Raw genomic sequence first — 17,225 nt, 5'->3', positions numbered from 1 at the left:
AATTCTCAGCAACCAAAAACTCTTTCAACAGTCACCACCGTTAGCTGATGTGCATGGATGAGGTGATGGAGACCTTCCTCATTTTGTGCCAGCTGTGGATGGCCACCCAGAGCATGGCCCGCCTTCCACGTCACAGGTGCCATAGCTGGAACACACCACCCAAAGCCTCACTGTGCTCACACACACTGTTTGATCTCCATAAAGAAGAAAAGGAAGTTTTCTTCTTTGAAAGAAGTTCAGGAAGCGTCAATAAATGTCAATGGGTGCCATTTTTTCCACGTAGAGGAATTCAGTGACACACCTTTGCTTCATCCACGCTTCCATGTCAGGTGCCATTCTGTCACGCAGCAACCAAGTGTAATGGAGTATTGGTGGGAAGGTTCAACCTCTACTGCTGTCCCACCAACATCCGTTGCCAACACCATCAAATAGGAGGCATTATTTTCAGCGCAACCCTTGTACGTTAATCCCAAGATTTCACACCATTTTCAGTATTCTCTATTTTCTAATCCACAACTTACATTTTGCAGAGAGGTTATATCCTCCCAGGGGCGTAGGATGGCCTTCCACTGCGTCAAAACCAGATGACACCAGCACAACATCTGGGGCAAATTCATTGGCAATGGGCATTACTACGGTTCTGCAACAAAATTGAACAATGGCAGACATGTTACGTTGGATCTTGAACAAAGGAACACTTAACTGGTCCTGAACGAACTCCTTATGAAGCCTCGTGTTGTTTTTCCACAATAGCAAAGTCCATTTCCTTTTTTCTTAGGAGATGAGTGCTTGGCTGGCAGAAAACACAGCTCAAGTTTTCTAGTCAATGTCCTGCGCTCATTATTTTTTTCAGCGAGGTCTATTTTCCCCACTAACAGCTTCAAGTTTTGACCACGGAAATAACTTTGCCATACCTTCTGTTTTACATTTGTGATCCTACCTTGCTTTTCAGGGAACCGAGGGACTAAGGAGAAAACAAAGAAGGCACGTGGCACACTCTACAACTGAAAAAACTGTCTTAGAGCTACCTGTGTGTGGCACCTGTCTCCTAGCCACAGCTGTGTGCTCCTCTCCCATTGCTCCATTAGTCCTTGCAGCACCTGCCAAGCCGTCCATTTGCCTCCATGCTGCATTTCTCCTTGCTCACAATGGCTGGGCACCTCAAGGTGCACGCAAGCATTGCTCTGCCCACTGCCCCGTGCATGGGGCCATGAACTTGCTGCTCAACCAGCTCACCAAGGAACAAAACAGAAGACAGCAGGCAGCTCTGAACGGTTATCACAGGCACTGCAAGGGGCCAAAAGAAGCCCTAACATGCAAATATTCCTCATCCTCTGATATTTTTTTTTCTAAAACAAAACGGAATTGCTTAGCATCTGCGAACTGCTGCCTGTTAGGGCCAGTACTTCAATGAGACAAGAGGTCCGCCTTTCTGGTTTCTCAGCAAAATGCTTTTTCACTCTGGTGCCTCCCTTCAGCCTACAGCATTTCTGTTCAATATCCACGTGAGAAACATCCCGTTTCCCACGTCAAGATGCCGACTAAGCAAAAAGGAAAAGTTCTCCAGAGAGAGAGAATTGCTTCTTCACCTAATAGCTCCAGCACCAACGCAGCAGAACTGAAATTACAGCAGTGAAAAAAGTCAAAGCAAGAGAGCATCTTCTGAATAAGCGTGAGAGAGAGACACACACACATCTTTTTCTGGCAAGGCTAGTATTCTGATGTGCAGATTTATATACCAAAACACATCTCTTTAAGCTTGACCACTGCACCTTTATAGACGACAGCGTTTACAGAATACTCTGAAAACAAGGAAAGTTGCTCCCTTATTAGGTGCAACAGTTCTGTAATGCTCTAAAAACCAGAAGAACAGACAAATAAAATGATCTGCACAGCGCTCAGATCGCTCAAGCAGCTCCCATGCGATGAGCTACTTTCTGTGTTAGTCAACCCCACCAAGTCCTTTCCAACATGGGAGCAAAGCCCTGGTCTGTGCAGTGACAATGCTACCCAGTGTACCATGTCCCATCCCAGGTCTGTGCAGTCCTAAAAAACAAAAACCCTTCAAGCTTTCATTTCTGCTATCTTCCTGGTTGCCACTGTCTGAGCACAGAAACACAGAAATCTGTGCAAAAAAAGACAAGATCTTGCTACGAAAATAAAACAATTCTCTGTTGGTGGTTACAGGTTGCAGAGCTTTTTGGGCAGCTGAGAAAGTTTTTCATTCTGACAGAGTCTGAAAGAGGAATTTTCATTTTTTCCTCCAATGGCTTGATCACCATATACTGCTGTCCTCGGGGAGATTATTAATGCAAGGAAGACAAAATAGTGCATTTTTCTGCTGATGGCTTTGCAGTCGACAAAACGCACTTAGTGAAACCCACAGACATCTTAAGTGGAAACCACCTCCTTGACAAAGGACTAAAGCAGCACTTTTGTAGCAAGTGCACGTGGCAAAGGGTTTTTTTCTTTTTTTTTTCCTTGAGCTTTGAAGTACTGCTGAGCTATTTCATTTCTAACCGAAGCAGAACTGCTAAAATCATCAGATTTTTTTCCAATACTGTGAGAGATGCTAGAACCTCAGCTGCCGCACGGCATCGCCCCAGCTAACACTGCTGGCGGAGCAAACCCTAAGCCCTGCAACCTGTCTGCAGAGGTTTCAGGAGAGAAAAAGCAGTGCCTGCTGTTTGGAAGTAAATCACGTTGGTTGAGGATAGTTAGAAGCAGCCACACTGGGGATGTGCGGAGCTTTCTGCTGCGTGAATGCCCAAAGAACCACTTCTGAGTGACGTATTCCTGACATGTCACTTGCAGGCAGTGTTTCAGGCACATGTAATTCTTCCTCTCAGATTGTAATTCTTGCAGTGTGCAGAAGAAAACTGCCCTTTTCGCTCAGATCCATCACAGTAAAGCTGAATTCCCAAGAGAAAAACAATTATTAAGCTTCAAACAAGCCTATCATTCTTTCCTGATGATCACAGTACAAAAAGAAACCCACAGATTGGAGTTACTACCAAGGTGAGCAGCTTTCTCTAGAACTGTCTCTCTTAGCTAAGGGGGCTGCAAAATCATTCACTCAGGAATGAAACACTGAACCTTCTTTTCAAGCCACACCGATTTGTTTTTTAAAATAGGAGGGTCGAGCAGTGGGATTTCTTACATTTTAAAGACTGTTTTGCTTGTTTAAACCCTTCCACTTGGCTTTGAACATGGCTAAGCTGCACTGCTGTGCATTAACTGATGGCTGCAAACAGCAAAATCTGCTGATTGTGCTCTTCAAACAATTCAGGGGAAAAAAAACCCCACGATTTCCCATCGTTTTCCAGAAGACTGAATAATTCTTAGTCTACCACTGGCTAATTCACCAGTGAAATGCTCAATAAATGACAGGCAGATTAACCAGGTCTACAGAGGATTTTCTCCAATGCTCTTTTTCTACTGGTGGCCATACAACACCAGGTGCTACCCCCTGCTCAGGGGTTGTGTGGATGTAACAGGCATCACAGAGCATGAGATCTACCAGGTGGAAACAACAACTCCAGGCAAAACAGCACCAGGTTCCCCCTTCTGTCACTTCTGGGATGTTTTATGGATCAGCTAGAACCAAGCTGGCTCCCAGACCCGCTCCAGGCAGAAGGAGGGACCTCTCAGCCCTGCCTTTGCTTCGGGTGTTTGAAATAAAACTGAGCCCTATGTGGAATTATAATTGTGTGAGAGACCACTGTCAGAGTGGGTAAAAATAAGATGGAACAACGCATTCCCAGAATCACCAGGAAAGGATTTTTTGCTCCTGTACCTAACACTAATGAATTTCACTAGGTTGTTGTTGTGCAACAAGGAGCTAGCCACAGCCTTCACCTTGCTTCAGAAGCTCTCCCACTTGGGTTTGCACGCTATGCCTCCATACAGCCTTTGAAAATGCCACGGGAATTCACAGGAGCAACCATTATTTCTTGTACAACAAGTCAGGGAACAAAAGACTCCAGCTAACAAAAATAAAAGAATTTTACAACCGTTTGTTTCTATAACTACGGAATAACAGCCATGAATACCAATAACGTTTTGATGAGTTAGGGACTTTTTAAATTATATGCCCCGCATTTTACGCATTAGACTTTAATACATTTCTGCATAATCTGTATTGCCCACATACTTTGGTGGTGAGTTCAGCCGTGGAACATTTGTGCAGTAAATGGTCAGCTAAATTACAACATAATGCTGCCGAGGGCTGCAGTTAGGACAGCGTGGAGGAGAGCCAAGCTAGCAGTGAGCTCCCCAATCCCTTGTGTCAGCCTCAGCTTCAACAGGCAATTGGGGTACTCCACCCTGCTCCCCCCAAGCATGGCAGCCAAGATTTCACCCTGACTTTCTGCAGTGCTGATTTGGGAACTCAGCTCTGAAGACAATAAGGGGCAAAATGCGGGGCACGGCCACGCTCTGCTTCAGTGATAGGTTTCACTGGGATTTCCTCATTCATTCATCAGAGGACTAATTTACGAAGACAATTATCTCAGTTATTATTTCATTAGTGTGCTTTTCTTCAATCCACACACCAGCTTATCCCAAAAGGGAAGAAAAAAAATGGAAAGCATGACACTCGCTTTTCCTTCCAGTGTTTTCACATGGAAAGACGACTTTCTAAAAGCAGGCAAGCACGTGAAGAGTTAAGGCTTAAAAAAAAAAGGGAGAAAAAGAAAAAGTATATCAGTATCTTTGCCTAGCTCAAAGGATTTCCACTGATTCCTCTGCAGACTTCAAAGCCTCACAGTTTGGCATTTGGACTGGTTTGAATTAAAGCTCAGTTCTCCACTGTGAGTTTCCAAGTTCATGGTGAAAATGCCTGCTGCTTCTGGAGTTCATTATGGCCAATTTTCTTATCTTTTCTTCATCTTAGGTTTGATCCCCGGCAAATGCAACGTGGCATTCGATGGGGTGGAATAACAAGGTGCTGCCTTGAAGGCATGCATTGTCTCAAGGGGCTAGCGCAAGAAAAGAAGAAAAAAAGGATATATGACCCATTCCCTTCACTTTCTAATTCTCGAGGGACTATAAATTGCCAACTTCAAAGCATTATTTTACATTAAAATCAATAGAGAGATTCAGGAAAAAAAATGTTTTTCAAAGAAGCTGGTTAAGATTTGAAAAGGTCACCTGATAATGTATTATCACGACCAAACTTGGCAGAAGATTAAAAAAGCTTCCAATTTAACTTACTGACTGAAGGTGTGCACAAGAGGCAGGCTACGGGAGGTGCTACCTATGAGGATGAGTCACGAAGCACTTCACTTCCCAGAACTCAAAAATAAGGGCTGGGATTAGCTACAAAACCTGCTTCCCAAATAGCTGTGGACTCTGGGCAAAAAGACACCAGCGCCTACTAAGGAATGGCTGGCAAAGTCTTGAGCTGTAGACTGTGCTGAACAATTTTCCAGGAGCCTTGAAACTCAATTAATATTTAATAGCAAGTATGTCACTCAGTTGCCAGCTACAGGTTCTCTTTATAACGCAGAGATCAGTCTTGTTGACTGCTGGCATAAACAGAACTCCGCTCTGGAGGAAAGTGCTGCTTTCCTGTACCACGAAGAAAACATCAAGACAAATGGCAGTTATTTGACTAGATGTTATTTTAAGTCGTATACATTCTTTGAAGGCTTTTTAATGGCATGCTGGAGGGTTAAAGCTCTTTCTGTTCGGTATATGAAGGACAGAAATAACGCTCCCAGATTTCACACACGCACTCCTATCCCAGGAAGGTGATATTCCATCTGGCTACTGCCAGAAATTTGCATCTCATGTTTTGGCAAGTGTGTGCCCCCCTGAATTTATGCAGGGTGTTCGCCAGAAGCGCACTAAATCTGGTCTGAGGACAGAAAACCACATCAGCTGGTAATTGTTAAAAAAAGATGCAAGCCGGGGAGGGATGTGGGGGGACAGGGGCTGGAACAGGACAGGCTCATGGAAAAATGCAGCCCGTGTATCCGGCAGGTTGGGGAATTATGCTCCTTCTCCTGGAAAGAGCATCAGAAAAGAAAATGTAGTCTCAACAGGGCTCTATTCACTGCTGCGTTGCTTACCTCCTCCACCCAGAATAACTTGTCATTTTATTGTGCTATTCCACAGTTCATCTCAGTGCCTCCCTCTTCCCATTCTCTGTGAGAAACAAATCCATCGCACCCCAGGCTTGCAGCAAGGCCACAAAACACCAGTGATGTACAACCACCCTATCGAAGCATTCTGCCCCTCAGCTGCCTCAAGCAGTGAGGTATTCAATGCACAGTTTGCTTCACACACCTCTTCCGATGATGCTGACACGAGGAGGAAAATAAGGGTCAGATAAATGATTCCCTGCTATCCTCAGGTACCACGTGTGAGAGTAAGAGCACTGGGACACAAACAACCAGGTCAACAGGCAGCTCTATTTGCAGACTCAAACAATGCCAGTTTTCTGGAGCATGCTTGAATATGCTTGTACAGCCCAATACAAAGGTTTACATTTGGCACTGCTCTTACTGCTCGCAAAGGAAGATATCCCAGCAACACACGAACTCCAAAGCTTTGCTTACATCCATTCACCCTACAATTAAAAAAAAAATAAGGCCTATTAAAATAGGCCTACTGCTCTTTGCTAGGTACGCTCAGGAAGGGTGGCAGGCACAAGCAGAGCTTGTGTAGGGGAGGGACTGCATCCCACCAAGCCATCCAGAATTTCTTAACTCGTGATTAAGTTCACAACTGCACAAGAGAAATCCAGTTAAGGTGAAAAATGTGTTTGTAAGAGGAAAACTTTGGCATTACCTGAAAGCAGTTAAGTACTCCGTGTCTCCCATCGGCGGATCAAGGCCACCCGTAAAGGCCATGTTAACATTGAACCCAACTCCTGCTCCTGTGCCAACCTGAAAATGGGAAATGGTTCTCTTAATTACATGTGTAGAAACAGCCAACTCTGGCAACACCTTTCTGCTGTAACATGATCCTTCCAGTTGAGCATGGATTTTGATCCAATAGCTCGGCGCTAGATACGTTAATTTTTCCTTCTAGAGTGACGCAGTCCCAAAAACAAGGATGAAAACAAAGCTATAGGCAGGCTGCTCGCCCAAGAACCACCTTATCATCAAGTGGCTCCTTTTCCTCTTTGCTAGGATGTTGCATTACGTGTAGTTTCTTTCCTTAATTCATTTTCAGTTTTATTTAGAAGTACACTTTTCTATCTTACTATAGCTGTAAGAAGGGAAAAAAAACAACGCAATTTTAATCAGAGCAAGCTCCCCCTCTGCTGGGGGAAAATACGATTCACAGAGATTTCCACTGCTAGAGGGACATGTGGGTGCTAAATGCAACTGCATCCCCATCCTTGCACCTACTGCAAATGCACCTCTCCTTCCGTTTGCTCCAAATAATGGAGAAAGGTGGGAAGTTAAAAGTAAATCAGAGCCTTCCAGTAACCCATCTGCCATCAGGCAAGGTCATGCCTCCCCTGTTCACCTGGGACCCTAAAAGCCTGTGCTCGGTGCCTTCGTTGGCTGGGAATTTGCAGATGTCCCCTTGCAATGGCACTGCAAGCTCAGCACAGGGCTCTGCTCTCCTACACACCTTGGTTTTGTTTAGGTCTTGGCACGTGGAAGAAACCTACAAATTAATGGTGCTAGACAACACACAGCAAGACAGCTCAGCTAGATAAAGCTGCAGAGCTTTTATTTCACATTCTTGGCGTCAGAGAGTGCTGGTAGAAAAACACATCTATCTAAGGTGGATTATTTCTCACCTTTTAATTTAAATTACAGCGTATTATTTGGGCTTTTCAGTATGAAGTGACACTTCTAAACAATATTATGAACGATAAATATAAAGCTGATGCAGTATTTCCTATGTACAGCCTAGTGTTTCCTAAAAATAGGAGGTATTTTGTAGGCCAGATCACTAGACTATTAACTTCAAGGGTCAATAAAAGAAGGAGGTCTCAGACCTCTGTGCATTCTCAAGCAGAAATCAAGTGCCTGCTGCAAGGAGCTGCTGCTTTTTCTCTGTACAGCAGTGCACAAGCAGAGTCATGAAGGAGTACCTCATTACATTCCAGTTTCTTCAGAAATCTAAATGGAAACATTGATGTCTGCTGGATTGGAAAACATAAAATTGACAGGGAACGAATTCTAGGAGTTTTCAGATGTAATCTAGGATGCCTCAGAGAACACAGAACTACACGTTTGACAGAATTTACCTCTGATGAATCACACATGAAGTATGATAACGGAACATTCCTTAGGCACGACCCATTCTAAATTCAAATTTATGACAAACCTACAACTCAAATGAACGTACTGTACCTTACAGGCCAGGCAAGGTTTTATTGGCTATATACTTCAAACAGTGACTGTTTCTATGCCTCATTTTTTTTTTTTTTTTGAAGCATGCTGCATTTCAGCTTGGAGGGTGAGGAAGGATGTAGGGGCATCAGCCTGGAGGAGAAAGGGCTGCCACCTTTGCTTGCCCAGCTCTTCTGCAGCAGTCTCTGAGGAACCACCAAGGCCTTGGCCCAGCAGCAGACTCATGTCTGCTGGGCCAAGAGAAAGAGTAGATGGGCTTGAGGGCTGTGCCAGGAAAGCTGACCACTGTGCTGGTGGCACAGTCACGGACCAATCTGTTCCTCGTGCCCATGAAACGTCTCACATCCATTAAGGGGAAGGCAGGAAAAGTACGCAAAGTCCTGTCCTTTGGAGAAGAAAGCACTGTCTGGGACAGCTGGCAAAGGGCTCTGGAACAGGCTGTCCCATCAGGACTGGGCAGCCTAACTGCATTCACTCCTTTCAGCCTGTTTGCCAAGGCGTGAGCTCTCCTGCCAGCTCCCATGATGCCCATGGCTGTGAGGACTTGGACAAGAAGACACCAAGCCCAGAAACACGGGCAGTGCACTACTGATCAGACACCAACAAACACAAGGGTGGGAGCAGTGGCAGAAGCTGCCCTCCAGACCTAACCGAGGCAGAAGGCCCCAAGATTTTTGGGGTCACCTGAATCATAACCCTGAGAAGGTCCTGTTGGGCGTGGGAGGGTGCTACGCAGATCCATGCTCTTACCTCATCAGGAGCACCACTGCCTGGAAAGAAGTTCCCATCATCATAGCGATGTAGTGAAATATAAAGAACATTAGGATCATTGTAGAAAGCTTGCTGAGTACCATTCCCGTGGTGTACATCCTTTGGGAACAGAGATTGCATTATATGAGGGGGGTTAGCATCTCATCTCATTCAAAATGGAGCTTAAAACCATCAACCTGGGATTTGGAGGGGTTTCCTCTGGTGTTGAGCTTCATTTTCTGTGCTTCTCTGAGCTAACTGAAGGAGTTCATTGCGAACAAGAGTAACCTGCTGTGCACAGCTGGCTGCTGACCACACTTCTCATTTAACACATGAAATAAATGGGAGTAAGCACAATTTCAAGCACTTACCAAAACTGAGGAGAGGATCAATTTAGCTGGGTTAGAGAACCACATTCATAACTAATCCTACAAAATGCTGGGCATAGAAAGGTGGTAGTAGTTTCCCCCAGATTTGCACCTTTAATCAATCTGCAGGGCAAGCACTGACAAGTGCCCTGCAAAACCATCGGGCCTAGCTCAGTGATGTTAAGTGACACAAACCCACTGCCACAACCCCCTCCTGCAGTGCTACTTAGTGCAGAAATGCAGCCCGTAGCAGGATGGGTTTGCAAAACACTCCTGACATTAAAAATAGTCGGTGGGAAGTGAGGAGAAGGATGTCCATCCAGTGAGGCAAAAAAGGCAAACACATCCGTTTTAACTTGTGGGTTTTGCCTATGGGACATTTGTTGCAATCTAAGCAAAACTCTTGGCTGACATCCTGGGACTCAGATATCTTCACAGCCAAGTAAAAACATTTTTAAATCAATAAAATGTATCTGCCACATTTTTAAATCGACACGTCACCGCAGCAAAATCCCAAGCAAGCTCTCAGAGTATTTCAGTGTCCTGATCCAACGTGGAGAACACTTCTCAGTGCCTGCCCACACGCACAGAGGATTGCCTGGCCCAGAGGCAGTACACTGAGACCAACAGTAAAGCTGTGCTGGACAGCCCATCCCTCTCAGGAACCAGTCCTCACACCTCAGAAAGCAAGCTGGGATGGATTCTAGCAGTTGAGACCAAAAAGCTTACGAAATAAGCCAGCCAAAACAGCACAGATTGCAGTTACTCATCCTTCAGACTGTGTTATGGGCTTGTTTTAGAAGGCAACTACTTATTAATCACAATCCTAGTCAGAAAACTATGGAGTCTTTGCTAAGCTTTTTACTAAAACTTTTTTTTTTTTTTAAAGTACCAAGCAAACGAATTTTGGCTTACAGACCACAGACAACATTTTTTTCACTGACTTACAGAGCCTGGGTTGGTCTCCTATGAAACTCAGAGAAAACCCCACGAAAACTTTCCACCTGCTCTCCTGATGGTAAGAAGCAGTGTTTACTCACCCAGTCCACTATGAGGATTTTGCTAACGTTCAGTCTCTGCTGGAGCAGCTTGGCTGCAATTGCCACGGAATTAAAATAGCAGAAGCCCCTGGAGGTGATGAGAAGGAATAGAAAAGAGGAAAAGCAGAGGTGTTAAATATAGGTCTCCTTGCTCCCAGTGCTATCCGAGACAGTAGGAAGACATTTCTTCTTCTTTCACTTTGCTTTCCTCTGTAGAAACACGGAATAGCCACGCAGCAGCATGTGCCCTGTGATCTGTCAGGAAATGCCTTCCCAAACCCACTGCAGTGAGGTGCTGATGGGGGCCGGCTGCCCACGAGGGCCCCCCAGATCCCCAGCACTCGCATGCAAGAGATGAGGACAAGGAGGACAGCACAAGGAGGAGAAAGAAGAGGCAGCAGCTGAGAGGCCACCAGCTGGAGGTGAGCAGACATTCTTGTAGAGGCCCCAGAACTCAGTGCTGAAACACAGAAACTCCACGCGTGAATGTTCAGCACAGTAAGCCCGGTACACATGTCCCACACAATGCATGCATGAGATCCTAATGGATGCATGGGATCTCTGGTGAAAACCCTAATACAAACCCTGCTGTTGAAAACACATCTAAGCTGCCTGACTTCAGCTTTTGCTTTGTGAAGTCTTCCTGCTCTGCTCCTTTCCTCAGTCAGTGTTGTGACCTCAGGACACAATTATGGTTGTTATACTGCCATTAATAGTATTCTTGCCTTCCTCACACCATGTGAGCCATTAACATTGAGCTTAAAACAACTCACAGGAGTAAATAAAAGCAGCACTGTTATTCCAGGGCATGACTGTTATGTCGACTCTTGCTAAGAATTACCCACCTGAAAGCACAAAGCAGGAATTTGCCCTGTTCAAAGGAATTACTGGGAGCTTTGAATATGATACTGTTGTGCCTATTAATAGGCAAGAAATTCTGCAACAGTAAACTAATGAACAGTCCCTGATATCTCAGGCAGTAGATCACACAATAGGCAAACACTGAAGCAAGAACACAAGAGCACATACGTGTACTTACATGGGTGTGCTTTCTTCTGCATGGTGACCCGGAGGCCGAACAACAGCAAATCCATTCTACACACAAAAAAAAAAGGAAGAAATGAGACAGGTAGGAAGGTTCACCTCACAAGGATGGATGCATGCAGCCAGCAGCACTAATTGTGCCTTGCAATTATGTAGCTGTCCTCAATGGTTCTTGCATAGCGGCGGATGATGTACTCCCTTGCTCTGGAGGGGAAGAAATCCACGTGGATTTTAGGGAAACTGGCTGGTACAGCATTTCCTTCCACTCAGGAAAAAAAAGATAAATTCTGCATGAGGTCACTGGCCCAGCTGAAGCCAGCAGCAAGACCCTCAGATAACACTGGAACAGGGATTTTGCTTGCTGTTCTGGTTTCTTTCTTCCTTTTAATCAGCGTGTAAGAACACTCACCAGGAGTCTGCTGATCACTTGCTGATATCCTCAAAGATTTTTATGACCAAAGCCAGATGGTGCCATTAAAATGAAGCTTGTTGGATCTCCTGCACAACACAGCCATGAGCTGAGCCCTGCTGTTCCCGTACACAGCCCGTTTCGAAGTGAAGTGTTGCTTATTGTCATACCAACCTTCAGTTCTCCTGTGGCCACTTTGAAAACAAGCTCAATGACGCAGCCCACAGCCAGGCGAGCAGCACCAGATGAGTGAACTTCATTCCAGATCGTGTCACTGTCAACCTAAGTGAGACACACAGGAACCATGGTTAGTGAGGATAGCCAGGAAACAGAGACCCATGTCTGATAAGGAGTTATCTGAGTTCCTTAAATGTGGGAATTGGCAGAAGTGATCTCAGCAATACTAGGATCGCCGTCACCTAAAGGTGACAACACCAATAGCTGCTCCAATGAAGGGCACTCCTGAGATGCTGCAGGGTCAGTAACATAGCAGAGCAGGAAATTCAGCGCCACATTTTGCAGGTGTCTCCTACCAGCACTTCTACCACCACAACAGTATTTCCTCTCAACTGCTGGAGGAAACAGAAACCAGATGAAAAAAGAGGTTTACACAATCATTCAGTATCCCTATTAAAAGACAGGCACCACGGGAGGGATGCTTAATAATGGACATTTTAACAATGCCTGCCTAGCCCAGGCCTGCCAGCAGTTGCCGGGTAAGGTTATGCTGTCACCAACCTCTCGTGTCTCATCAAAGCTAACAGCAGGCCTTCAGCATCTAGGTGCTGACTACAGATATTTCCCTCAGTGCTGAATATCTGACAGTGCCAGCATCCTCTCTTTTCCCCCAGAAGATGTGCCAACAGGCCAAAGGCACGGCACCCTTCAGGCACCCACCGTGCAGTCAGGCTACGAGACCCTGCCTTAACTGAAACAAAAAAGCAGGGAACGCTGGCTTTTACCACGTCCACCCCACCAACTGCACAAAGACAGGATGGGTTTGAAGACAGATGCTGAGATGTCTGCTCAGCTTTTGCTGCAATCCAGCTGGAGGCTGTGGGGGGACAGGCGGTGTGGGGCCTGCTCTGGATCTCCTCCCCAGCACCCCAGCCTGTTTGCAGGCTGCGATGAAAGCAGAGCTTGCTTTCTTCCTGCCAGCCCCAGCCCTTGTGAAATCCACACTGCTGGGACTATCCCATGTCAGGAAAGCTCTGCTGTACAGTCCTACTGTCCGTCACAGGATAAATGCAACATTTCTCAATGTGAAGGATCACCAGCTATTTTTCACATACTGCGATGCGTTGAGTGCATTTACAGAAACAATGGAGGAGGAGAATGGGAGAAATGGATTATTTGCTTTGTCTGGCAGCCAACCTGCTTACTGAGTTGCAGGGAGATGCAAGTCACCCCACACGACACTGAGCCACCTCCTTCATGGATGTGCTGAAGGCAGTGGAAATCGTTCCAGGCTGTTACTGGGAATGCTTTCTGGCACCAGCTGTTCTGAAGACACTTCTGAAGCTGCAGTTAGCCAGTAACAGGGCCAGGGCCCCCCTGAGTTCATAAGTTTGGGCAGAAACACGGGAAAAGAAGTACTATGGGGCTTGAGTTCTATGCAATGCTGCTAGGAGTCACAAGCATGCTGCAGAAGATGCTGTCTGCAGGTGGCAGACACACCTAACCTAAGCAACAGAGAATACTGATTTGATTTTCACAAAGAAAATGAGAGCCTCGGTGCTGGCGATGTTAATTTCAGTCCTTGGTATCCTGGGGAAGGACGAGGTTGGTAGGGCTCTTCTGCTTCACTTCGACTGCATAAGGGCCACTCCACGGTGGCCTCATTTTCCTCAACTTCAGGCTTCACTCAAGGGACACAGCTATGCCATGCAGGCTGGAATGGGCAAATCTAACCCATCTATCCTGGTCTTGAAAGAAAATGCTGCAGGACAGCAATAGAAAGAGGCTTAGGAGCCAGCCTCAAGGACTCTGCCATGCCCAGCTACGTAGTGGGAGAATGACTGGATCAGGAGAGCCAGGCTTGGCACTGCCTTGTCCCACGTGCACACATCTCCACGATAAGGATTTAACACCCAGCCACCTTCCCAGAAAGGATGTCTGGAGATCGCTGGGCCCTAATCCAAGGCAGCACTTCATCATGTTACACTGGAAGTGTTTGAACGGTCCCACTGAAGTCATCAGCGCTCTGCAGCAGAGGGGCGTAGGCTCTGCCATGGTGGAAAATGTTATTAATGTGGCCCTGAGCTGGGCTGCTCTCTGGCTCTGAAGCTGCTGCTGTTTGGTGCTCAGGCTGCTGTTGACCCCTTCATCATTCCTAAATTCTGAAGTTCATTACAGGGAGACGCTATTTGGCTTTCCCTGTCGACAAGCCCTTTGATGTAGCTGCCATCACAGGAGTTGTTGCTGGGACAGCACATCAAGCCTTACCATCTGGAAGGACTTTACAGAGAGAGGAAGCATATTTCTTGCCTTTTGTTGATCTTAAGAGTGTATATTTCTCTTTTTCTCTCCCAAACTGGAGGATTCAACTGCGTCAGAGATACCGAGCCTTCCACATCTGCTGGATGAGCAGTGGATAAGCACGCTTGTTTCCTTGAGAGCAATATTAAAGACAGAGGAGCTGCTGATCCTACTTCATGGACTTTTAGGGGGGCTGAGGATCTTCGGACATGGGGAGAGGGAATTCAGCTCCTGGGACCTGCTGCAGGCTCTAAAGCCTTTGCAGCACGCACAATTATTAGGAAATGATGAGGGAAGCTCAGTTCGATGGAGGCTTTTTTTTAAGAGGAATTTCTAAGATGTCTCTGAGCAAAACACGAAAGAACTTTTCCTTCCTTAATAAATATGAAATCTTTAAGAATATAAACACGAGCTTCCTACTCACACCGTGTACTAAATTATGTACTGCTAGGCAGCTATTTCGAAACAAAACGAGGAGGATCTTGAAAAAAGGTTTCATTAGAGCAAGCAAAATATAGGGACAGAGAGGGACAAGGGACTGCAAAGCAAAGGGAAACAAAGGAGTTCTGCTTCCCTATCATCACAGCTCATCCTCACATTTAGGTGACAGCAGCACTCAGCATTCACCCAGCCAGGGAGCTGTCTTTGCCTTCTCACATCTCCTCTAAAGGAGCTGGTTAAATCACCACTCACATATTTTTTTCTTCTAAGACTCGCTATTAAGTTTCCTCTCATTCATATTTCATGGAATGTTATTTCTTTTGTCTCTGCTCTGCTGCACGCTGTACACCTGCATGGGTAAAGAGTTCTTACACTCTAAACAAGACCCTGCAATCAAAAAATAGGAGAACAAATTCTGGACGAGATCAAACACCAGGAAGAGTCACTAGATCGTTTCTTAAGACTGTGAACAGAGTGAAAATAAGCATTATACACACACTCAGAAAAATAAAAAAGGACTAGTTAGCACAGTATCAAGTCTTTGAGTGTCTTGAAGTATTTGGATGCAAATACACAGGAAATATTTTATGGGTTCTCAAAGCGTTTCACTAAAATCTTCTTCTAATTATCCTGGATTATGTAACACTGTGCATGTAAGCCCTAGATTAAGAAAAGTGTGTGTGCCGTGGAGAAGTGAAGGTAATGGTGCTAAGTAAAAATACTGCTCCTGCAGATGTTGCTAAAGATCAGTGGGAAGAAATGACTGTTGTTTAAATCACAGCTCACATCTGTTGATACAAGTGGCTCTGTGGTTTCTTCCTCCTCTGCTATGCAGGTGGGGAGGTTTGTTAGTGTGAGCCATGACGATGTGAGGGCTTCCTCATCTTAAACAAACCCACGATGAAAAGAACCGAGAGTTCCCAACCATAAGAGAAGAAACCTTCCTTGCTGATCTTGTGACTTCGTTTTAGAGGGGAGATCAAAAGGCGTTATGCAGTGAACTGATTTGCCCTAAACCTTTTCTTGCTCCTTCAAAAAAAAAAAAATTCCTGTTGTGACATTTGTGCTAGCACAAAGAACTAGCTTCCCTCATCATTTAAAGCAGAACATGAAGCCAGAGCCCTAATGAGGAGGTGACAAGGCAAAACAGCACTGCCACATCACTGGGGCACAAGCCACTGCAGATATAACAGCTTTCGTGGGCTCTGCCTCCCAGCACTGTTCTACATCATCTTTCAGGCCCATTTATTCTTTTAACCTACGTGACATCCCCTATGGAAGAGAGCTGCATGCCTGCCTGCAGAAAAAGGACTTGGCTTCGAGCTTTCCATCCCATAATACCATCTGACACCCCCAGCTCCCATCCTGAATTACAAGAACCAGCTTTCACTTGCTCCAGGTCTGCTCCCTCACGCCCACAGGCGTTATTCTGCATCCAGCAACACTGCATTTTGTGCACTACTTTACTATTTAGCTTCGTGTTATCATGACGACATGGACATTTCTCTGCAGTCAGCCTTTGTCTTCGTGACCCTGAATAAATTTCACACCATCACCACCAAATCACATTTGCTTACAGACCAATCCTTTGCTCCCCAGCACTTCAGAGTACGAGTAGGGCTAATTATGACAGCTGCTTTCTATCTTCCTATCAGTGATGCATCCAGAAGAGGACCACTCCCAACTTATTCTACAGGAGCCTGATTTTTTAAAGCTTTCTTTTTTTCTTTATGGATCACGTTAGCCCCCTGGCAAGCATTTGCCAGGACAGCATTGAGTTCTCCGGATCAAATCCTCCTTATGAAGCAGTCAGCCAGCTGGAAAGCCGTCTACTGCCTTGGTGACTTATGAATTATTCACCACGCTGCACTTATTAAGTGACAGTCAGAGAAAACTACCCTTCTGCTGAAATAAATCCCTTCTCCTTCAGCTCTGGGCTACAAACCAGATGTCTCCCAGGTGCTCGGATCATCCCTGATGTGTGCCCGATGTTCCTTCACCAGTAAAACCAGCGCAAGGCGATTGGAGCCCGCACCTTCTGACACTGCCAGGGCTGCCTCTCTGCAACCTCCTCAGCTTGGGAGTAAAAGACAAAACGATGACTGTGCAACAAGTCATGTTATGCCAACCTGGAGATCCTGAACAAAGGAGAGCTTCAATACGGCTCTGATGCTCCTTGATCGTCAGCGGTGCCACACGACCACCCTGCAGCCAGCCAACAGCAGCAGAACCCCCAAGCTCTCTTCCTAAATCAATTTAAGATTGTTTAATTGTACATAACAAGCACCCGATCTCTCAGCAGTCTTCACATGCTGAAACCTCTCAGACTTGCATCATACTTCCCCTCTCACTGAAATTCTTCGCAACTGATAAG

General features: G+C 45.7%; 1 protein-coding gene across 9 annotated transcripts in view; it reads right to left on the bottom strand.

Annotated features, from left to right (window-relative positions):
* The window catches only part of HDAC4 (histone deacetylase 4), a 194,022-nt gene that overhangs the window by 9,579 nt on the left and 167,218 nt on the right, over nucleotides 1-17,225 (bottom strand). For all 9 annotated transcript variants that reach the window (XM_065750742.1, XM_065750744.1, XM_065750746.1 and 6 more), the window contains 6 exons: nucleotides 12,107-12,214; nucleotides 11,519-11,574; nucleotides 10,480-10,567; nucleotides 9,072-9,191; nucleotides 6,796-6,893; nucleotides 522-640 (listed from right to left, as the gene is read on the bottom strand). In XM_065750742.1, the coding sequence (XP_065606814.1) occupies nucleotides 522-640; nucleotides 6,796-6,893; nucleotides 9,072-9,191; nucleotides 10,480-10,567; nucleotides 11,519-11,574; nucleotides 12,107-12,214 (589 nt within the window). The remainder of the gene's footprint in view (nucleotides 1-521; nucleotides 641-6,795; nucleotides 6,894-9,071; nucleotides 9,192-10,479; nucleotides 10,568-11,518; nucleotides 11,575-12,106; nucleotides 12,215-17,225) is intronic.

Source organism: Cyrtonyx montezumae, unplaced genomic scaffold, assembly GCF_038088225.1.
Source record: "Cyrtonyx montezumae isolate F1298 unplaced genomic scaffold, pur_monq_1.0 scaffold_7, whole genome shotgun sequence".
NCBI classification, from domain to species: domain Eukaryota; kingdom Metazoa; phylum Chordata; class Aves; order Galliformes; family Odontophoridae; genus Cyrtonyx; species Cyrtonyx montezumae.
This window is presented reverse-complemented; position numbering and strand designations above follow the sequence as displayed.